At 42.4% G+C, this 23,761-nt stretch overlaps 2 protein-coding genes across 3 annotated transcripts in view; both read right to left on the bottom strand.

The window, feature by feature from the left end:
* Nucleotides 1–156: 156 nt before the first annotated feature.
* Nucleotides 157–13,621, bottom strand: rab11fip1a (RAB11 family interacting protein 1 (class I) a). 2 transcript variants are annotated; one of them, XM_046387181.1, is made up of 6 exons: nt 12,862–13,621; nt 6,720–7,156; nt 5,681–6,584; nt 2,726–4,495; nt 2,092–2,197; nt 157–1,669 (listed from the first exon to the last, which is right to left on the bottom strand). In XM_046387181.1, exons 1-6 carry the CDS (start codon nt 13,209–13,211, stop codon nt 1,466–1,468), a joined length of 3,771 nt encoding a protein of 1,256 aa, XP_046243137.1. In that variant the 5' UTR covers nt 13,212–13,621; the 3' UTR covers nt 157–1,465. The 2 variants fall into 2 exon arrangements, with proteins under 2 accessions (XP_046243137.1, XP_046243138.1); XM_046387182.1 differs by lacking the exon at nt 2,726–4,495 and having other exon boundaries at nt 12,862–13,611.
* A 1,688-nt stretch (nt 13,622–15,309) lies between these two features.
* The window catches only part of adgra2 (adhesion G protein-coupled receptor A2), a 38,544-nt gene continuing 30,092 nt past the window's right edge, over nt 15,310–23,761 (bottom strand). Inside the window, exons 5-20 of the mRNA XM_046387184.1 lie at nt 23,000–23,071; nt 22,828–22,899; nt 22,421–22,584; nt 21,786–21,999; nt 21,430–21,594; nt 21,152–21,350; nt 20,885–21,034; nt 20,628–20,789; nt 20,115–20,315; nt 19,789–19,978; nt 19,099–19,307; nt 18,882–19,009; nt 18,592–18,715; nt 18,360–18,508; nt 17,596–17,685; nt 15,310–17,439 (exon numbers count right to left, since the gene is read on the bottom strand). Of these exons, the coding sequence (XP_046243140.1) occupies nt 16,020–17,439; nt 17,596–17,685; nt 18,360–18,508; nt 18,592–18,715; nt 18,882–19,009; nt 19,099–19,307; nt 19,789–19,978; nt 20,115–20,315; nt 20,628–20,789; nt 20,885–21,034; nt 21,152–21,350; nt 21,430–21,594; nt 21,786–21,999; nt 22,421–22,584; nt 22,828–22,899; nt 23,000–23,071 (3,709 nt within the window). The 3' untranslated portion in view covers nt 15,310–16,019. The remainder of the gene's footprint in view (nt 17,440–17,595; nt 17,686–18,359; nt 18,509–18,591; nt 18,716–18,881; nt 19,010–19,098; nt 19,308–19,788; nt 19,979–20,114; nt 20,316–20,627; nt 20,790–20,884; nt 21,035–21,151; nt 21,351–21,429; nt 21,595–21,785; nt 22,000–22,420; nt 22,585–22,827; nt 22,900–22,999; nt 23,072–23,761) is intronic.

Genomic DNA, 23,761 nt, shown 5'->3' on the forward strand with positions numbered 1-23,761 from the left:
GCATTTGCATTTCCAACACTGTGTGTTTACTCAACATAAAGTAAAACTGGTGACTAAAACAATTATGTAGATTATTATTTCTTGTGTATAAGAAGGTTATATTTCTTTTAAAACGTACACAAAATAATTGTAAGAAATGGCAGATGCAAAACAATATAAGTGTGAAATAGTGTATTTATTTGAAATAAAACGAGAATCTTGCTCACTTCTTTCAGAAGTTTTACATGGACTGTAGTAGCATCATCATCGAGTCTTCATACATGAAGCTCTCAGGCAGAGAAAGAAGAAAGGTAGCCAACAGCAACCATCCATCCAGCAAATCAGACAGAAAAGTCATGAAAATATGTGTTGAAGGCACAGGTCTGTACATTCTGAAGATAAATATTGCTTTAATTTCTGCCAAGGCATAAAATAATATTGTCATATAAAGACATGTGCTGCTTTCATTCTTTAGTGTAGTTCAAATACAAAGACAAGGCTGGTTGGTTACAACTTATACTGTTCCTCTTATGATTACTGTTTGATTATCTCTTGGTTTTCTTTTTATAAATACAACACAAAAACACAGTTTGATTGTGTACTATTACTTGCATAATATTTCAAACTATGTACACAGACTAAACAGCCATAACGCCTGTGCGATCCAAACTATGTACACGACATAGTAGCTGCTTGTTTTATCTATTGCTGGTTTTCTTTTTGAAGCAAAAATAGGCACGATATCTTTTTTAGGACTGAACGACCAGCTGACATTCAACTGTGGTGAGTAAAACAAAGAAGGAATGTTTTTAATTGTCTGCTTAAAAAAAAATATAAAAATAAAATGCTAGTCTTAAGGCTCGACGAAAAAAATCTGAAATAAGACTTCAGTAGTGGAGGGGAAATTCCATGTGCACTTGTTAAATAAAAACTAATGTTGATTCAGCTCATGAGGTCCTGAGTTATGACCTTCAGGAATGCACTGAATTCAACAATTTATTGGAAATATATTGATGTGATAAAAGTATTACATTCTTATGTTATCATTCTCATCAAGGGGGTGTATGAATTTGTAATGGTTGTGTGAGATTAAGTATATGTTCAACACACAGCAACGAGTTACCCAGCGTAAAGAGTAAAAAATGTCCAGGTAATAGTTTTTATCTGTGTTTTTAGAATATTAAATAAAGCTCAACCCAGGTTTAATCAAGTATAGTATACAACGTAACAAGGTTTTTTAAGCAAATTCCAGTACCTTAGTGTCAAAACAAATACATTCATTGGCCTATATAATGATTATTTACTTTGTTTGTTATTAGGTAATGTTATTACTTCACATTCCAGCATCCACAAACAAATCTGACACTGAAACTAAGAAAAAAAAAAGTGCATATGCTCCGAGACCTTCGTAGAGATTGTGTCTCACAGTACACAGTGACAGCAGTACAAACACACACAACAAACACAACTGGGACTGTCTTCTTCCTTACACTGGCTTGAGGGAGGTGAGAGACTGTAGGATGGAGGGTTTCTCGTCTATGACGCGAACCAGCAGGTTGTCGATGTACTCCTCGAGCTCAACGATCTTAGCGTCCTTCTTGGACAGGTCGGTTTGCTGCTTCACCACCAGTGTGATCAACTCTTCCTGTGTCAGCTGAGTGTAAGGTCCACTTCCCACCGAGTCAGCCACCTGAGGGGAGCGAGGAGAAGTGGATTCAGAAAAACTCAATCGGATCGGACGGATCGACTGAAAAACAACGCAAGTGGACTTTTTGATTACATTTTTTCCTGGTCAAAATGAATTTTCAGGCTCAATAATTCACATTGAAGCTGCCAGTCACAACAGTCATTATTATTATTATTTTTTCACAAAGCTAATACTTCATTTGCATACTTCAAATGCCTGAGGATTAACTCAAAAAAGGCTGACTTATAAATAAAGGCTATAAATAGATTTTTCATAACAAAAAAACCAAACAAACAACAACAACAACAAAAAAAGCCCAGACATGCTCCTCCAGGAAAATCCAATTAACTTGCTGTGAGGGGGTATGGCAACAAATCGGTTGGTGTTTTGGCCCCAGTCTGTTATTTACATCGACATGACAGTACCTGAATCTTCCCTGGTGTGCTGTCTTGGACCTTTATTTCTTTCACAGTAGGGGTGCTGAAGGGATGCTGGCTCTCAACTGAGCTCATGGGCTTCACAGGATGAGGCCTGGAAAGAAGGTTAGCATACATTATTAAAAAGTACATCAAAAAGATTACCGCACGCAAGTACAACAATATGCGCAAAGAAAATAAAAAAAATTGTCAATATTTTAAGCAGGAGAAAAAGAATTAGGGAAACCTACTTATGCCAATGTGATAAAAAAAAATCCCACAAGTCATTACAATGAGAAACTTTATCCAAATTATTACTTAAGTATCTAAATAAATTCTTTGAGAAAATGTCCCCTTATAACAAATTATTTTAAGATATTAAGTCAACATTTTGATAATGCAGGATCTTGTTTTTTTATCACATTGATGGTAATACGTTTACATAAAGATCAAACAATCCAATCTAGTGTTTTGCAAATGTTACATTAATTAAACTCAAATGGAGGAAGGCTGCCAAGAAATCACAAGCTTCCAAAAACAGTCACGCCCAAGGTAAATCCCAACACCTTATCTGCGTTCCAATACAACATCAGCAGGTAGATGCCATGTGCAAAGTCCACATTGACAACCCGTTCAGTCTCACCTGCGTGGAGTTGAGGCTAGCCCACTTCCATTGCTACTCTGAGCACTGACAAGCTGAACCTCAGAGGGTGAGACCCATGCCCTCAACGGCATCTTTCCACCAGACAAACCTCCTGCCTGATATTCTGGATCCTCCATAACTACCTGTAGGGGCTCTGAGGAGGTGGAAGCAGAGGATACAGCAAAAGGTACATCTCCGAATAGATCCTCACTTCTATACCAATGGGTTTGTATTTTCGCATTAGGTTGAAGCTTTGGTGTGATAGAATCATTTGTGACATCTCTTGCAAAGAAGCCTTGATTAGTGGTTATGGCTGTTTCTTCTTTATATGCGGGTTCTTGTCGAGACTTGAAAGTCTTATCAGAGAAAGCTGAGGGCGAGGGAGTCTGGTTTCGTCTCTGAGAATTCCTTCTTTGGAAAGTGGGACTCGCTTCCTTTAAATCTTCATCTCTTTGCCTGTATTCACTGTGTTTTTTTGAATCGCTGCCATTATAAATAGTGAATGGATCTGCTGGTTTAACTTGACTAAAAACGTTATTGAGATCATCTGCTGTCATTCCCCGATCTTCAAGTTTCTGCTCTTTTTGTACACTGCCTGTGAAAAGGACATCTGCGTCTTGGTTCTGCTGCACCTGTGTCCACGGGTCTTTGGAAAGAAGATCAGTGCTGGGGAATGGGTCAAACTCTGCAAATTTCTCCTGTGTCAACCTGCCATTATTGTCCATGCTGTTCATACTTGGACTAGGTAATCTTTGAATGTTACTGTTCAGAGAGCTCGCTGGTGTCACATCAGAATCTTCTTGTATTGACTCTATGACACTAACCCTCTGTCTGGGTTTGGCTCTGGGAGCCTCTTTGTCCACGCTGACGTACATGTTTCTGTGGTCATCTGTTGTTGAAGTATTCCAGTCCATTTGGCTAGCTGGTCTGGGTGCAGGTGACATCATCCCAGCTCCATCACGAGACCTCAGTGAGAGACTTTCTCTGCTTGAAGCATCAGTGTTCACAGGTCCTGGTACTACAGATGGATTAGGCCTCGTGACAGACTGGTATACAACATTCTGGCTCTGCCTTTTATTGGAATCCACTACTGATTGAGGGTATGGAGGTGTGGCAGATTTAGGGGGAGCTGGGGCAGGTACTTTTTTTGACGACACAGGCTTGGTCTCCTGAGGCTGCGTTTGATAATGCCTCACAGCTGAACTCTCCTGAGGAAGTGAAGACCTAGGACTGGGTCCTTGCTCCTCTGGGCCGTCCACACTCATCTCTGGACCCAGAAATTCAGGTGGCGTGTCCCTGTGTCTCTGACTGACCTCAGCGATTATGTGGTCCCATCGAGTGTGCCCTTGCACTCCATGTCTCTTCTGAGGAAATAGGGTTTCATAATCAGGAAGTGGCAGAGACGTTTTTTTGCGTTGCTGTGATCCATCTACCTCGATATGCGTAGGGTTGTTGATATCTCTGACAGGGCCCTGATTTTCAGTTTGGGTCCCATGCACTAGAGGCAAGGGTGGCTGGAGGGCTCTTTTCTTCTTATCTGCCATGGTGGGTGAAGATCCCACAGAAGACAAATTCTCTATTTTATCACGAGGAGAACCAGTTGGGATTTGACTTGAGTTTGGTGGTGCCAGGGATGAGTGGAGGTTGGAGAAAGTATCAGGAGAGTCAGAAGGGACACTAGAGAGGGTGGACTCAGAGGTGGTTGGGGAAGGACACAGCTGACTGGGGGTTTGGCAGTCAGTGGATTCAGACTTCGGAGACTGAGCCAATCTGCCAAGGAGTGAAGACAAAGGCCTACAGGTCAGTGTGACCATCACATTACCTAAAGTCATTTCCACCAGTGTACAACCCGTCACCAATTTCACTAGCAACTCACATCAACAAGCCCATCAACAAAAAATTCACACCCACAACCTCAGAATTTAGTTCAACATTTTCTTGACTCTTAAAATCTTTTCAAAATCTGCACTAGACAAGGCTTCCATTAAATATGGCAAAATCATTTTCATTGGCCAACCTACAGACAGACCTTGTAAGAGTCACATGTCTTGTGGTTAGACTTTCTATTTTTAGCTTTGACTTGTTCACATTGAGAAATTTTAGCTGTTCAGTGAGAAACAATGTAACATGTCTGCTTTACGATTATCCCACTTAGGTTTTAGGTAGACCAACATGGCATCAAAATATAACATAATACACCACAATTAAATAACACAGACCTCTTTAGATGGCTATGCTAGAAAACATTCTTGAAAACAAGAACCTGTGTAACATTAATGACCATAACAAGCAAAGGTCCCTTACCATCATGATTCAAATATGAAAAATCCAGTCCAATCCAGTCAACAAACAACTATTAATAAAAAATTCTAAAAATAAAATATAAGCACCCAAGAAGTCCACAAAGAAGGTAAGACTGTGGCTCAGTCACTCCTTATGAGCCCTGCTCAGTCCACAACCTGTTCTACAACACCGTCACAGACACAAACCACACCCAGATTCTCATCTGTGCAGAGACCAAACTGGTCAAACAAGTCCAACAACCCCAGGCCGGAATTCAAAGTTTTGGTCACAAGGTTGAGTCAATGTGGACAGAAACAAGATGGAAAGTTGTGAAATTGATTAAAAATGAATGAACAGGTGCTATTGTTAAATAACTCAAGTGTCTTACTTGTGCATGGATAAGAGAGAAGCATTTTTTCTACTTTGCAAATAGTGTTAGACCTTTTTGGCCTTTTTCTGTTAAGTAATGAGTCCATAACAACAAAAAGGGAACAGTGTGTGTGGTTTTGGAGGCAATATTCAAATTCCAGTCAAGCAAGTCTGAGAATAGTGTGACTGCAAGGAACCACTAGCGTTCCCAGTATCATAACATTGGCATAACAGTAACATTATTACGTAACATAAATAATGTTAATGTGCAAGTGTGTTGAGACTACAGAGAAGAACGCCTACCTGGGTTTGACTGCAGACACTTTGGCAGTGCGGTTGAGGAAGACCATGGCAGAGGGGACTGGTGGGTTGCGGTTGGATTTCTGATGATCCTCTGAGCTAACTGGAGGATCGGAGCTGAGGGGGATGTCCTCAAACGGGTTGGTGGAGTGGTGGGAGATGTGTTGATCGGGCTCTCTGTGAGGGGCTTGTGTGGCTAGCTCCTCTTTAGTGTGCTGATGTGCCTCCTCCTTTTTCTCCTCCTTCTTTCGGATCATTCCAAACAGAGATGTCAGCCTTTCGCTCATGGAGGCCTCTTCCTGTCGTTTCTGCTCCTCTACTCTGCGACGCTCCTCCTCAAGCTTCTGTTTTTCTGCTGCTTCCAGCATCCTGCGTTCTTCCTCTTGCTTCCTTCTCTCTTCCTCCTCCTCCTTCTGTTTCTTCCTCCTTGCTTCATCCTCAAGGAAGCGTCTCTTCCTCTCCTGTTCCTCTTGGTGTCTGCGCTCCTCTTCCTGCTTCAGTCTCTTGGCTTCTATCCTGTATTTCTCCTCTTCCTCCAGCCTCTTGGCCTCTGCTATGCGCCTTTCTTCTGCCAGCCTTCTTTCCTCCTCCTCTTGATGGCGCTGTTGCTCCAGTACTGCCCTGTCTGACTCTATCTGTAGGGAGGAAACAGCTTTAGAGGGATCTGCATCAGAGGTGTGTTTGCGGACGTCCTCCACAGATCCTTGGCCCGAGCTGTTCAGACTCACAGTAGAACCACTCTTGGACTCTGTCTCCTCGGCATACACATGGCTGCCATTGATGCACAGGTTGTTCACGTCATTGTTGCTCTGCTTGGAGCGACCCAGAAACGACAAAGGACCCTGAGACGCCTTGCTGTCAGAGCTGCCTGTTCGCTTGTGTCCCAGGAATTTGAATTTCTTTTTCACTGTGGGAGGACAGACAGTGAAGAATGATGTCATTGTAGACATGCAAAGCATCAATATTTACCTGCACTATGCAGTGCAGGGACAACAGAACAGTCAACACAGAGTACACAATGAGTGTAGAAAGATTAAGTTACCTTCAGGAGAGTCTACATTGAGGCCAGATGAGCGGCTGCCACTGACAGATGAATTTTTGTCTGGGAGAGTCCCCAGTGTAGACATGGACTGCGACATATTGCGCTGCAAGTTAGATTTGGGAGCAAGAAGTGTTTTGAGCTTTGATTTCTTTTTCACTTCTGGAGACTGACTGAGTGACTGTGCATCAGCCTCCGCCTCACTGTCTGTGAGGACCTGGCTGACAGAAGGAACAATAGCTGAGGCAGAGTCAGAGAAGCCATCCTTTTTCTTCCCACGAACTTTGTCCTTAAGCTTGGAGATGCGGGAGCGTGGTTTGTCCTGCATAGAAAGGTCAAACATGCTAGCTGACATGTTGTTTCTCATAAACTGGACATCTAGCAGCACCTCCCCTCGTGGCTTGTCCTCTTTTCCAGACTTGTCCACCAGCTTGAACCAACTGCAAATGACAGACAAAAATGAATCTGATGTTAAAGAATTTTTGCAAGATCATAGGAATTTCCTGAAAATAAATAACAGGATTTTTAAACTTTAAACTCTGGTATCTTGTTTATTGCACTGCAATAAACCCAGATTTTATCAGGTAATTTAGCCTCACATTCACCCTTAAAGACTAATTTTCCCCAGTGCAATAAAAACATGGCAGTAGGGTGTGACATTTCCTCTTGACATCAATACATTTAACTTGGTTTCAACACAATGAAACAGTATAAGACGGATTACTGCCTTAGTATCAAGATAAACGTCACTCTAAAAATTGTATGAAACAAGTAGATTTGTACAGGAACCAGCTGAAATAGTTTAATTACGGTTGCAAATGACACAGTGTCTCTGATAAAGTTAGATAAATTAGTTAGATCAGTAAAAACTAACTTCTGATTGATTATATTATTCATCAATAGTAGTATCAATAATAGTAGTGTGTACAACAATCACTCTTTCTGGCTTGCCATGCTTTCATAAAGAGTTAATTAATTAGGTGTTTGACTGGAAATAATGAACTGATTGATTGACTTTGGTTGAAGGGTCATTTAGTCCATTGTGTTCAAACTCTCATAAATTTACTCTTTTACACAATAATCTGTCTCTGGATTGGCCCCACAACAGTGCCCTGTAAACAAATCAATGTATATTCCCAATTAAATTGGGATTAAATGAGGTTAAATGCAAGCATACAGTAAATAAATTCCTAACATAAATGTTCTGGTTCCTAATAGCTCTAACTTTAAATGCTTCAAATTTACTGGTGTTAGCTCACTGTGTCTTGACAGACATGAGACAGATAGGTGTCATTAACCCGCGTACAGTTTGTTCCAGTTCCTGTTGGCAGCAAAATGCCAAGCACAGATAAAGCCTGACAATTACTGCTTTGTTGAGGCTCCCGTCATGTCCTCTCTGTTGCACAGGATTAGCACTTATTGTCTGCAGGGGAAAGCTAGGAGCGTTCTGGAGAGTCCTTTTAAAACCACGACAAAACAAGCAATTAGTGCCATTACATACTGACTCTCTCTGCTTGTAATTAAAGCCCTACTATTATTAGATGTACCAATACTGTCGCAGAAGTGCCCATTATAGGAAGCTTTTCCCCTTTTATACAACCAGTGGCACCCATTTCTCCACACTGAGTTCACCTTTTCGACACTGACCACACAGTTTTCTTAGCTGACGTGCAGCTAAGCACAATCTAACATGCAAAATGCACTCTGGCGACCTAAACACTTCATACACACCTCAGGATCAACACTGCCAAAATTTGTTTCAACATTTGTCTCGCAGCTGTAACCCTTTATCACTCATTACACAAGTCCAAAAACCCCACTAATTAAAACACTTGGAATTACAAAATGTATCACTATCGTCTTGACAGGATTAATTTATAAACCAAGATTTCAAATAGGTCACATCCTCACTGTGTAGACTGTGGTACGTACCTGCATATCTCATAGTAATTAATCAGACATGCTGTAACACACTTCACAGACTTTGTTTGCAAAGAGTTATTCCAAGGGCTCAATTAAAGTGAAGTAATTCCATTAATGCAATACAAAATGTACTTGTTACGTGTAGCTACAGATACAGAAATACAACAGTGTCAGTCAATCCTGTCCTCTGCAGTTCTCATCAACATCCTCTCTTGCAAAACACCTGCAGAAGAATCGTTCTGATGCCTGATCCTTCCCTGACAACTTTCTGCAGACGTGTCCACACATTCACTCAGCATTCACTGTGTCCAAGATCACATGGCTGCTGGTCATAAACCTTCCAACTCCTTGAGGACAAGAATTCCTCTGTGGAGTATCCATCCTGGGATGGGCCGTAAACCACGCTGAGACAAGAGGAGAAACTCCACATCGTCAATTCAAATTACAAAATGTTCTGAGTATGGATAAGCAAACAGCTCACAGATTTTCTGTTATTACAGCAATGAGAAGACATGTGCAACAATGACATCAACTGTGCCAAGTGTGTGAAGAAAAAGTGAACTCTTTCAAATGCCACAGTATAAAAAACAAAACAAAAAAAAAACTGCAAAGGGCACTGTGTGATTTCTGCTTTGCAGAATAACATCCGGGCCCTTCTGAGGTGCAGTCTGCCTTGTAGGAGATAAACTGAGGTATAATGAAGAAACCTGTTGTGAGAGATCCATAATATGTATTATGATAATTGTTAATTATCTGCTTCGCAAGGTTGATACCGATAACAGATAAATTCACATTTTTGGATTTTAAAAAGCGGTTCATAACCCGTAGTTATGTACACGTGAGGGTAAGGCAAAGATGCAATTAGGGAAGTGGGATAATTTAATATTCCATTGCTCAAATAAGATTTGCTGTTGAAGCGCATTTGTGGAAAATATACTGCATTTTGCAGGGTGGGGTCTTCCTCTGAAACTGTAAAAAAAACAGTCTACACTGTGTGTCTCAACCAGGTGCAGCAGTTTGACGTCACGAGTGCGATAACAGCGTGCAGCGCTCGTTCTTCTTCTTTTTCTTCTTTTCTGTTCTCTTTATTAGCAGATTACAAACAACCTTTAAAGGTGCATTCTGCCAACTACTGTTGTGTGTAAACACTGTGCATAGTCAACAAAAGAAATTTGGCTTGCATTACCGAATCTCTTCGTCAGCCATAACTTCCCATTATCGCGTTGATAATTTATCGTTTCCATATACGTGCTCCATGCACTGAATTCGAACATGGGTTTAAGGAAGGTGTAGCATTGGCCACACATTGATCTATGGTTCATATGGAGCTTACGGTATTCGTCCAGTATTCACTTTAGTGTCATGTACTGCAGCAGAAATTCAGACAAGCTCTCTTGAGGATAAAAGCCAGGAAACAAGCCTGGGAGTGAACCAACATTCCTCAAACAGTCTCCAGCATGCAGGGAGGTGCTGTGTAGTATGTGATGTAATGAAAGTTATGCTGAGCTAGTTCAAACACCCCTCTTTTCCCACCCTAAACCAAGTATGCCAAAACAAACAATCACTGAAAAAGTCTGAGCACAAGGACAGCAAGGTCACACTTTCTCAGGCGAGTCAAGAAACTGCTGGTTGTTCTCTTGTCTATGTGAATTACAGCAGAGGATGCACCCATAGTAGACTGTCGGGACACAATGCATTGTTGTGGCTAGCAACAGACGGACAGACGGACAGGGTGTTCTGTTCTGTTCAGTTAGCACCACATGCACATTGTCACTGGTCCTGCTGGACAGGTTCTCTCTGTTAACTGTCAAGGGCACTTTTCATGTCTCATGTGTAATGATTAACAGGAAAGGCTGCACTTATACTCTCAGTTGACACCAGAATGGATACAGCCAACAAAATGCAGGTGTGTCAACAGTGCACATAAAGAGACTTCTACAAAATATTGGTTTAACACTCGTGGTTTTCAAGGATAGACAATTAATAAAAAAATCTTCTCAAAGCCAGAGCAGGAACATTGACAAATTCTTTTAGTTTTTTGTTAATAAAATAAATATTTTGGCTCAGGCATGTGAACAAATAAACCTGATTTTTAGAACTGCCTGCATTTTGTTGTAATTATTTAACTAACTGAATACCAAATAAAACAAGTTATTTGAAGTTGTCAACTTTGTCTTGAGGAAATTCTGACCATGGCAATTTTGAATGATTTTCCAACATTTTATAACAAGAAAATACATTGCCTGAACAAATATGCAGAAGATTATCCACCTGCATATAATCTGAAACTAATCCAGTAAATAGTTACCTAGTTGTTTATCTTTCTGTCTGATGTTCTGTGGCAGTTAATGACTCATATTCTCACACGAATTCGATCTTTTTGGGCCTATAACCTCATTTCATCTCCAATATGCTCTATTGTATGAGAGGCAACAGCAGAGCTTCCTTTCACTAGAATAACTAAGTCCTCGATGTCACACCCCGTATCAGCACCACAGAGAAGCAGGAGAGTAATTGAACACCACGCGCTTCAAGGCGAAAACAGCAACATCTAATACCCAGCCTGCATAATGGGCCTTAAAGGAGACACAGAGAGGAAAGCCAAGCGAGGAGCGTGAAGGAGCTCAGACTTGGACAAAACAAGGAATGAACTTTGTCATTAAAGTGTAAACACTTCTTAAACAGACACGAGATAACGTTTCAGATAAAACGGTAAAATAATCAAGTAATGAGGTCATACTAGACGAAGGCTGTCCTTGGTTGAATGATTACTGAAAGCTACCATCACGTCACTCGGTCTTTACCAAAGGTCATTTCATAATTAAAGGCCACGTTCAGAGAGGTTTCCCAGTTGAGAGAGTCTATATTAAACTACCTTTGTTTTCAAAACTTCTCTTACATAACAGGGAGTGTGTATCCCAATTCAAACACAAATGCAATGCTTTATTTTAATTGTTGTTACACCCAAGTTACACCCATGCTACGTCAAACCACACATGTCATCCTGACTCATGTAGCATATCTGGGTGTGAGCAGAGCCAATCTAGTAAATAGCCCTGAAGAATGTGCAAGATTAGCAGCACCAACGTGAGAAAATTATTTCCAATTTAGACCTCCATCACCACAAAGCTGACAGTGACAGAGCTGAGTTCACACCAAGTTATGAAGCGACAGACGAAAAGAGAGAAGACTGTGGGAAGCGCTGAAATTTGAATAATGCAGGACTGTTTTGTCATCATCTCCACAGTTTCTGCTTTTCCTCTCAGTCACCGATAAGAGAGGTGAGGGAAGATAGTTATAGTATTTTTCATTTTATGACGTGTGCGGTGTTCTCCGTATCTGGAGTATACACAAAAGGTGTCCTGAAAACACTGCATAATTTATTTGATCTACTAATCTTTGAAATTTAACTCCAATGGCCAGTGTAACGCAGAGAAAACACAAGGACTGATTAATAATTTACTGCTAGGTTTCATGGTTTACGCATACGTGAAAATCAAGGAATGATTTTAATGATCTGAGGCACTGCATAACTGCAAAAATGTACAGAGGGTTAATATGCCGCATTTTAAGTTGGTATGTAACCACTGCTCGTGAACAAGAAATCGTAAAAATTATTCATATTTGGACTAATCTAAATAACCACCAGACTGTCATGACAATAATAATCACAATCAGTTCTCTCTTCTTAAAAGTAAAAGCCACAACTGAAAACATTGATTTATTCAAACATTTTGATTTGCTATGTCAGTCACCATAACATTAAGGATAGTTTAGCAGTGAAAACTTTTTTAAGGGATCCTTCAAAGGGTGCACGTGGGGGAGGGGCAACCTAATGTTTGTTTATTTGCAGACTGCAGTTTAACCATGCGTTTAAGTTCTATGAGGTCTTCTAAAGCCCAACATTACAGTACGTGGTATAGGTATATGAATAGACTATTTTCATTTTGCAAAGTTTGCAGAAACTCTTTCAGAGGTGATGCTCCACTGTAAACAAACAGGAATTCAGGTTAAAGAAGTCAGAGAAAATAAAAACAAACAAACAAACAAAAAACATTAAGTCCTGCGTTGTTAGTCTGAATCTGTGGATCATTTTCTGTAACTCTTAACTCCAACAAATAGCCTGGAACACTGGGATGACTGGGATAGCTTACACTAGCATCAAGTAAATGTTGTGAGCAAGTCTGAAACATGTTAGGTCCACATAACAGTGGTGACTTACTCTGTCTTTTTGCGAGATCTGTTGTCATGAAGAGCCAGTAAATTTATCACAGCTTGTCCCAAGAACTTGTCGAGTCCCACTTGCGCCCGGTGCATTACGATGATATACAGTGTGCAGCGTTCAGCGTTACCCGGGTGGAAAAGCGGCAGGTCAAACGAAGCCTCTTCTTTCCACACTGGAGAGACGGTTTTCTCAGCCACAGAGGTAGAAAACTTGTCTTTGGCCACCTGGATGATGGCATAGGCGTCGTTGGTGCCATTCTTGCCCTTGACGCGCAGGCTCCGTGCTTGATGCACCGTTACCTGGACACTCGTAGGAAACCACTGCTGGCTCTGGTCGGCCAGAGACATCGCGAAAGTCCGTTAAGCTTTACCAAAAGTTTATCCGAACTGTGTTACAAACTAGCTTGCGACGTGTGGCCGTTGGTTAACCTTTTCCTGAACTCCGTTTTTCTGTTTTTCACCTTCAGTGTCCTCTGTGGCTGGAGGTTTTAGGTCACGTAGCTGGATTCCAGTTCGGGAAGCTCAGTTTGATGTCGTAATACTTTTCCCTCCTCTTCGTAACGTCATACCTAAGCCCCCGATAACACTTGAGCTAACACTCGTTTAACCACCTTAATGCGGGTACTAGCCTGTGTAAGCCAACTAGAACATCACTGCAGTGCGGCTAATGCCTTGAATAGCCTTCCGTGAAAACAGTTCCCTTTATTTGCCTTCCTCAAGCTAGTAAAACAACTCACTTCCCTGATAATATGAGTTCCCACCCATACTCTACATACGCCAGTCTGATTGGCTAATATTTCTGTCAGTGTTTTTGGAGGCTGTCAGTGATTGGATGATGGAGCGGGAGGCGTTAAGATGTCGCGGACCGTTAAGCAGCATTGCCAGACACTGATCCGGGATCAGTTTACCCTCGAAAAAGGTTATAGCAGCTTCAGATAGGACGACATTTAATTCTGAACTGAGTCCAGTGATTCTAATTTAGAAGTTAATTTTCACACTTTATTTTTGGTCAAAAATTGAAAAAATGTATTATTGAAGAAAAAGACTGGCTTCAAAAATATCTAATGGAAACAAAAGGAAATTGAGTTGTAGTGGACCTAAGGTATATGAACCTCTAAAAATCTCAATTTCTTTTTAAGAGGATTGTTTTGCGCAAAGATAAAATGGTAGTGTTATTTGTTTGAGGAAGCTCAAGGAACAGTATGATGAGGTTATGACTTATGGCGTTATAACTCTATTATCTCTTACTGTCATCTTAATATCTAGAACTTGATCTTTCCACCAGCACTCCATCCAATAAAAATATTCCTTTGATGATGATTGTTGGTTGATCATTACCACAGCATAAAGTTAAGAATCAAATGTTTCACATAACAACAGCTTTAGTTGGCTTGCGTTCTCGGCAAAAAAGAGTACACAGCACAGACTGAAGTGAATAAGGCTGGGATATTTTGCAGAAATTAACATTCACTTATAAATAATTGGAAATATCAATTGTAAATAAGAAAACAGTTGACATTTGCATCATCCTTCATCAACATAGCAAGCATTTTTCACACATTAGAAAAAAAATCAATGAGAAATAAATTATTATGATGAAGTGTCTTATAATACTTGCATACACCCTACAACATAGGAGCTATTAACAAAACCTACTGATACAAAGGCAAAGTCAAGATTAGATCTAAACTCAGCCATTGAAAGAAGGTTTGCACAGATATCTACACCAGATGCATGAAGTGCCTGAACATGTGACATTGAAATTGATACTTGATCATGAACAAGTCTATGTTCATGTTTATATTTGTCTTCCATGAGAGGATCAATATAAGCCACAGTCATATGAAACAGACGGTCACTTTCATGTTTAGAATCCTGAATACATCCTGCTTGGGCCTGATCCAAAGGATCATGCTGCACACAGATTATAAAACGTCAGACTGACCATAATAAAACACCTGACAGTAGCAACATGCAGTATGTGACTCTCTGGGCTTCATGAAGACTTCCTCCTGAAGAACAATGGAAAAAGCAGTGACGGTGAGGTGTATAGTACAAACACAATTTCCTGTTAATGCAATTTCCTGAATTATGAGTGTATAAAATAGTCTAAAAAACAGAAGTCTGGCTTAGGCGTTTGTAAATACAGTCAAATGTAAAGGCTTGAATTCACTCTAAAAGCTTATGATTTGCATGTTGTGATGTTTTTTGGTCAGACCTCTGATACTTGAAAAGTATTTTATGGATGCTCCTTTGTTACACTGTTACACAGTAAAACCTCTACAATTCTAGTGCATTGCAAAACCTGTGAGATTTGCCCAACGCAACGTGAACACATTTATAATTCCTGACAATGGCTGAGAAGTTTCTCTGCCATCCAGGAGGGGGCAGTAATTTATACATGAGAACAAGTGAAAACCCAATGAAGTGACTGAGAGAAAGCCAATTGTTTTTCCCCTTCTTTCTGAATTTATTAGATAAGGGGACATCTTTCAGTGCTGATGGGAGTACATTGCAATAGAAATTAAAAATTTCCATCATATATTCAAAAGCCTCGCATAGCTTTTTTTTAAAATTCACTCTGAGATTCTGTACAGCCACATTCATGCAATTATTCTCCTACTGTTTGTGCACACACACACACACACACTCACACATACACACACAGAACATTCAAAAGCATACACGATCGCACACAAACAATTACTTGAAGCAAACATAAGGGTGAAAAGTTGTCCATGGATTAAATGCATATAGCTGTACTTTGGAAATGGATCTTGGATTCCATTTCATACTATAGTTGATATGCATAGAAAAATCACAACTAAAACCATAAAGCTTTCATTAGACATCCAAAATTAACATCACATGCCAATTTCAAAGATATCTTCTACATTTTTTTTGTGAAATGAATAAAATAAATGAATATCTTGTGTTTGAAAATGACAAAAAAAAGTCATTTCTTTTCTTTTTACCATTTCACAGCAAGCTCTTACAATGCTATGGAGGCAAAAGTACCAGTTTAGGGTCCTGGATGCCTTCACGATTTTATATCTTAAATTATATAATTATTATAATCAAGAGACCATTAAAACACAACCCAATCATTTAAGAGTCCATTAAGGTCATGCATAGAAGTTCACATATAAGTACAGGCTACACTGTGGTTTCACTTTTCCACAAACCAGTCTTCATTCCAGCAGAGCTCTGGGATTGGTCTGTGCCGCTCATGTCCTGCTCCAGCTCGAGCACTGACTTTTTGAGGGTGCCATTTGGGGCAGCAGCCCCAGGCACAGTGGTGGTGACACTGTTCAAAGGATAGGAGCAACGCTTAGTTTCTCGCTCTGCAGCAGCTGCCAGTTTCAAATTGTCTCTGCTGGCACATCGTCTCTGAGCACCATGCATGGCTGCTCTGCTGGCCATGGAAGGCAGCAGAGGGAAGGGTTTGCGGCTCCCACTGCTGCCCCCATCACTCCCTTCTGAGGGGCTGGTTGCCACTGACTCTCCGATGCGCTTCCCATTGGTAAGCGGGCTGGCTTGGTTCTCTGAAAGGCTGTGGTGGATGCTGCCGTTCTCACTCGTGGCCTGCTTGTAAACGGCATGTGACGCACTGAGGTTCTCTAAACCAGTGGGTCCTAAAGCTCCCAGGCTGCCGCCACCTCCAGCAGTCCTTAAAGCTTTGAGACGATAATGACTTCTGCCCTCACCACGGTGGTGATACTGGCTGCTTCCTTGTTTAGTTCTGCTACTCACTTTCCGCCTCTGGGAATGCACTGGAGCTGCAGAGTTAAAAGTGGGCAGAATATTGTTTGTTGGTTTGGTGATGTTATCAGTACTGGTGCTAGTATTGTTGCCCGCAGGGGCGGATGAAGTGTTGTTTGGATTGTCTTGTGCCACCTGCAACAGGTTGGTGAGCTTGCAAGGCCCCGGGCCCACGCTGCTGATTCCACTTGGTGTGGATGATGACCGAGGTGACGAGGAGTTATGAGAGTCACCGGGTGGATGGCAGTTGATGAAAAGTTGTGATCCCTGCTCAGAGGTCTGCACTCCACTCCCGGTAGTGCAGGTGTGTGGGTAAGTAGACATGGGATGGGAGCGGCGATAGCCTGGGCAACATGCCAGCCATGACGCCTGAACATCCAGACGTCGGAAGCAGTGGTGCACCACCAGAAACACCCCCAAAACTATGGCGGCCATCCCATAGAGACAGCTAAACAACAAGCTAATGTGTCCTGTTAGCCACACTGCCATGGCTCCACAGCACCACAGAACCACAAACAGGAAGTGGGTTGCCACCAGGACCAAGAACTGTGTCTTCAGTGAATACTGGTCCTCTGGCACCACGACAGGATTTATAGGTCCCACCACTGAGTCTGTGGAGAGAAGACTGGTGCTTCCTGTCAGTGCAGGCTGGCTCTCAGTCACAGGAGAGGACAGGGTGGTTCCGGTGCATTCTTTGGCCTCACGGTGCCTCAGGCGAAACACAGTACACAGGAAATAGATCCAGGTCACCAACACCACTAGGCCAGCAGGGACAAAGAAAGACCCCAGACTGGGGCGCCACACCAGCCAGCAGCTGCGAGAGGCAGAAAAGGAGTCAGGAGGGTCAGTTCAAAACAAGGACATGTCTGTGCACTCAGTATATGGCAACAGAATTACACACTTCAGCACCGGACAAAATAAGACAAAGTCAAAGGCCAAACAGCTCAAAAATAAAAAGAAAAGAACTTACTAAGGGCTGTTGTCTCCATAGTTGTTGACATTGACAGCTGCAGTGATTCCACAAATGATAAGAGGAACTCCGCCAGCTATCAAATAGAACCTTGAACAACAGAGAATATTTTATCAAACAGCAGTTCTTGTGTGCAGTTTTTGGGCCACAAAATGCTGTACAAGTTTTGGCTGCTGCAAAGTTTTTAAGGTGTGTATGTCGGTGTCGTTTCTGCTTTTCATGTTTTATCTGTGTGATCCTTCACTCTCTGTTTGTGGGCACAGTGTTAGAAGGGTCAGTATAGACCCCAGAAGCCTGTGATTTATTGCTGCATGATCCCATGTGGCCCAGTGTACAACAAAGAGGTGGTGGGAGGGCCAGTGAGGTCAGAGTGTGATCATAGTTTCAGGATCTGGGGCAGGGGGAGGAGAGAAAGAAAGGCATATTTGGACAGACAGTGCACCCCCTGAATCACACAGCTCAGATTTATGATGACACTCTCTGCTTCTGTTATGTTGGTTTCATACATTCCTCCCCTCCCCACACTAAGTTCATACTGGCTTTTAGCTTTTTTGTGCCTTATAGCAATACTCTGTTATGTCCCGCCAAGGTTTCCTGACAAACAGAGGGACCTTGGTTACTGGGCACAATGGCCCACTTTGATGGAGCACAGTCTGGGTGGCCAAGCACCACAACTCCCACATCTGTCTAAAACACAAACCATATAGACCATAAACAATCCCATGGTACAGAAAGTGGGTGAAGGTGAGTTGTGGCTTGCTGACCTGAGCATAGGTCGCTGAGTAGGTGGTGCAGGAGACTCTCCCTCCGGCTGCCGTGGCATTCTCCACACAGTCTCTTTGTAGATGACTCTGGCACTGACGCCGATCCACAGCAGGGTCGACAGCGAGGAGTAGTGCAGGGCGATGCCCACCTGTCACATGTTACAGTCAGATAAGACATCGAGCTTACATGCCACACATCAAAATGAGGAGTTTGTGAAAATTCAGGACTTACTGCTTGACAAACCACTGGGTAACTGGTCAAGCTTATGCCTCCTGCGTAGATGGCTGTTGTCATGGCGATATGGAAGCAGGTATTCAGTAACGTGTGCCAGCTTTTTCTTGATATGTGAATAGAACTGTAGGGGCACAGTACAGTAATGAGTATAAGATAAGATAAGATAAGATAAGACAAGATAAGATATATTTAGTTAAATAAATGAAATAAAACCAAATAAAAGTGAAAACACAAAGCAAATAACAAATAGCAACAAGAATTTTGTTTATGCACATAGACGGCAGTACCTGTGGTGTAGTATGTGCGTGATGATGATGGTGAAGAGACAAAGAAGGAGTACTGCAGTGCAGGCATAGACCACAGGGTGGAGCACCCTTACAGAGATGGGTGTGGAGTTGGGGAAGTCAGGCACCTCCTAGAAAGAAATCGCACACAAATGAAAGCCTCATTCAACCTCAGTGATGCTGGATGACTGTCAAATCAAATACTCAAGGCTATCCCTACCTGCAGGACAGCGTAGTTGCTGAGCAGAGAGCAGCGCACCGTTGAGGTGCTGCCGTCACTTTGGACCAGCTGACAGCCTTCTTGGCTCCAGCTTCCCTGTTTTTCCAGTGCCTTGAGGCTCCACTGGGCTGCCACAGCATCAGTACCGGGGGATAAGTGGCGCAGTGAAACCCAGATGGGCTCCGAGTGGTTCCACATGCTGCAGCCGTCTGTCACAGAAAGGGGGAAAATTACCAAAACAAAACTGTGCTGTTGATCAGATAGTTTATTGTGCATTGAACTGAAGAAAAAACAAAAAAACAAAAACTGGTTTTGGCTTTTTATAGGTGGGAAGAAATGATAGCAAAAATTGTCAAGGTCAAGGAAAATGAGTGGACAAAGAACTGTGCCAGACCGAGTAGCTTAGATAAGGACAGTTCCATCAATTTTATTTACAATGTTCTGAGATTGAGTTTTTATTTCATGTTGTCCAGCACCAAATAAGTTGCAGCCAGCTCTACTGTTGGGAGAAAAAGCTTGTTGAAAACCTATAAAAAGACCTTTTTGTTGATGTTACAGATAGTTGGAACAAGAACGAAAAAAAATCTCAGAAATGTAAGCGTCCTTCTAACATTATTTTGGGAAGCACCATTCTTTTAAATATGACAAAACAAAGGTAGTTCAACTAAACAGGCTGAGAAGGTTCATCACCTAAGCCAACAAAGATGACAGGAGTGTTGACACTACGTCGGCGAGCGTGTTCCCCAGAGTTGCTTGAGTTTCCAGATACAGGGAAAAAGCTGCCGGTTCTGAAAGCTACAAACTGCAGCTTACAGTCTGCAGGAGCATCAGGAGGAAACAGAGTAGCTGGGAGAGTCACAGAGGCCATGGCTACTGAATTCTACAGAAGAAAAAAAAATCACAAGACACATTGTGAATTTGAAATCAAGCTGTGATTACTGTGAATGCAGATACAATATGTTACTGATAGCACAGGGTGTAGTAACGGAAGACACAAGCAGATGCTTATGCCTCACCTTTAAGGGAAAATTGTTGAGGGAGGTGTTGTGGGAGCCAGTGCTGCAGCGAAAACGAAGCGGCTGCTCATGAGCGGACTCTGACATTTGCATTCCCAGGCTGACTGTGGAGACGTCACGACGCTGATACGCAGTGCAGGTAATGCCAGTGAAGTGTGCTGGACGAATTAAGTGGGCCTCCATTACAATGTTCCTGGACACCTGTGTGTACCAAAAAGTATAGATGTTTCCATATAATGTCATTTGTTGATCAGTCATCCAGATATGTAAATATTATTTTCTGGACATAGGCATGTTGAAAATGTAACTAAAAATATTCACCATTATGCTTGCATTATTAATTAGCAACAACTCACAAGTTTCATAAACTACACACACAAGTATTTCCTACTGTCACATTGAACTTTAAGTATGTCAGTGGGATTCTCTAGAAGGTCCACTCGCTCTTTTTTTAAAAGTTTATATGAGTTTTAAAGAAAAAAATAATAGGAAACTTGGGTGGACAGTTTGTACCATGGAGAAGTCCTGAGCATGACTGTGTAGCTGTGGCCAGGCTAAGGTCTCTAAAGAGTAGACTATGGAGCTGCAAGCTCTCTTTTCTCTCTGGGCAAGAGTGAGGATCTGGTCGTCCACCTGCATCAGGTTACTCCCCATCTCGACCAACACCTCTGACAACTGAAACAAACATACAGACGTTTTACAGCAAAAGGATAGTAAAGTCATGAGAAACATAGCTGGCCATTTTAAAAATGCAGCTGAACCTTTCTCACCTCTCTCAGCTGTTTGACATATTCCATAAACTTCTCCATCATTTGCGCCACATACAACACATCCACAGAGTCAGTGAAGCCTGCAGCCTCCAGAGTGTATGTGCGCACCTGGTGTGCCACAGTGACAGCATTGGACGCGTTGATAGGCCTCTGTAAAGCAAGAGCAAAAACAGGACAAAGTGAGATGTAATTAATGTAAATCTATACAGTGTTTACCAAACAGGAGCCATGTGCTGTAGTAAACCTTGCTCTGACTGCACTACTGACCAGGATGAATGTATGCAGGACACGGGTGATGCCATTGGTGTAGTGACATTCTGAATAGTCTCCCTCCTGCCACTTTCCAGAACGGTCACAGTATCGAGAAGCTTTCTTCTGCTCAATACCCCCTTCCACAGACAGGGAGGGGTAACGTAGCTGCAGGCAGTACTGATACGAGGTGATGCCTGCCACAGTTGTGGGCCACCTGGGGATTAAAACCAGACAAGAATGAGAACTTTGAATCTTAAGTTATGTAATAATCATCACTGTTAACCGTAACAAACCTGAACTCCCCACGGTTGTTGACAACTTTATCCTCAGGACAGAAGGAGGCACTGTTCTCCAGCACCACTATTTCAACACTGCGAGACGTGTTGCCCCGCCCAGTAGAAACCACACACTCCCACTCTCCTCTGGCCTCCACATGTACGTTGAATAGAATAAGCTCACTGGGTAAAGAGGGTGGGAATGGCTCATTACAACACATTACCACCACAAACTGCAATGTATATCTGAACTAGTTAAAGACCTCTCCTTAAGTTAATGAATTATCGGCAAATTGGCATTGCACAATAACAACATATATAAATAGAGAGCATTTTCAGAGGGAGAGTAAGCCTGCCCGAGTAAGTTTCTGTACCTGGTGATGAAGGTGCAGTCATGCAGCACACTGTTCTCCAGCTGGACACCCATCTCAGGGTCCGAAGTCACCAGCTGACCATTGTGGCGCCAGTGTAAGGTGGTGATCTTGTCCACCAAAGCAGCAGTGCAATGGAAGGGCAGCCGGTCACCCTTGAAGACCACCTGATGCTGGGATGGCAGCAGTGACAGGGTGTGCAGCTCCAGAGGACCATCTGAGCAGCATGGTGGGAAAAGATGCAGATGTGACTGTTACACATCAGTCTGAATTATTTCTGCTGCTCTCTCATTGCTGCTCTGCTGCTCTCTCACTCAGACTCAGCCAAATGTTTCCACAGAAGCTATTATGAGTCGGCTGTTCGAGAGCAGATTGGATGCAGACAGCACAATTCGTAAACGCAACCCACAGGATTAGTTGTCAACACAGCTCACTGATACTTTTAGAAATGTGTCCCCGCTGAGCTGCTGGAACACATCTCTTTCCACCCTTTCGGCCTGCTAAAATTTAGAGATACTGGGATCATCTTCAGTGCTCTTATGAGTGCACTGTCGTTGTCATCCACCACAAGCCGATGCTCTCTGCAACAAAGCGGTGAACCGCCTCATTCATATGTCTCATTCTAGCCAGGCACTCACCACAGCTCAGCTGGCTTTCCCTTAGTCCACGCAGGGGCTTTCCCCTCAGGCTCCTTGGGTAGGCACACAGGGTTTCGTCCCCCACCCGGGCTGAACTGCTACGAAAGAAGCCTGGGACCCAACGCAACCCACAGTCACATGACAGGTAGTCCGAGTTGAAGTTCCTGCAGAGAGGAGTGATGGTCATTTATCATGGGAGATAAGAGAGCAGATCCCTTGAGAAGTTGAGTTGAGAAGAGATTTGTTTCTTTGTTCTTAGAAGTAATGTGAAAATGTTAATAAAGATAGATATTACTGGAAATAAATATAAACTGACATAATAAATGTTATCTTTGTCTAGAGTATTGTTTGTTTTATTCAGCGGTGAAACAGCATGTGAGAGTGAATTTGGGGTATCTAATACTTACACTAGCTTGAGGGACGGCAGCTCCTGAAACACTCCTGAGTCCATGGTCGATATGATGTTGCCAGAGAGGTTCCTAGCAGAACAAAAGTCAAACATGACAAATGAACTTGATAGCTTCCCCTACAATGCGGAAAGTGCAGTATTTTCATGGGATCAATTTATCTGTCTCTTACAGTTTAGTGAGATTGGTCAATCCCTGGAACATGTCTGCAGCCAGGCAGCCAATGCGGTTGTTGGATAGGTCGCTAAAAGTTCGCAAAGACAAATAAAGAATGTGTTGGTTATATGTGAATAAAGACTGTTCCATGTCATTTTTGTGATATCAGATCAGCGCTTACGTATCGAACACACATGCAAAATTGTGCAGAACCTCCTTCCACATCTTATTCATAATAAAATAAGTTTTAAGTTTTTGCCTCTTGTATTTTCCACAGTGAGAAATCTTAAACATTTAAATAAGCTTGCCCACAGTCCCTGCCATTTTGCCTTATCTCTACACCATAGGACTCCAGGAAAGGTTTATCACCAATGGGGTAAAAGCAGGGCCTCTGTTCTACCGTCAACCTCTGAGTGTGATGTATAGCCACAGCCAGAGAGGGATCTGCTCTGTTGCACCTCTGACACTACCCAGCAGAGAGCTGTCCAGAGCATGTGTTTATCTCCCCCTGTTTGTTTTGAGAAGCCCCAGACCTTGCAGGGAAAACACAAGTAGGGGGAGGAGGGAATAGGAGTCACGCGGTGCAGCACAGGCGACCAGATCCAACCCACACCGCAACCAGACCTCTGTGTCCAAAAACACAATGAGTGAGCAGTGAGTGGCTACAAACAGCCGCTCTGTCACTTCCAGTGACATGTGAGGAGGCTCTGAAGTTTCCATGATGGTGAAACAGGGCACCAGATATGAAATAGCAGAGGCCCCTGAGGGACTGGCAGAA

The sequence above is a fragment of the Scatophagus argus genome, chromosome 4 (assembly GCF_020382885.2).
Source record: "Scatophagus argus isolate fScaArg1 chromosome 4, fScaArg1.pri, whole genome shotgun sequence".
Classification (NCBI taxonomy): Eukaryota; Metazoa; Chordata; class Actinopteri; family Scatophagidae; genus Scatophagus; species Scatophagus argus.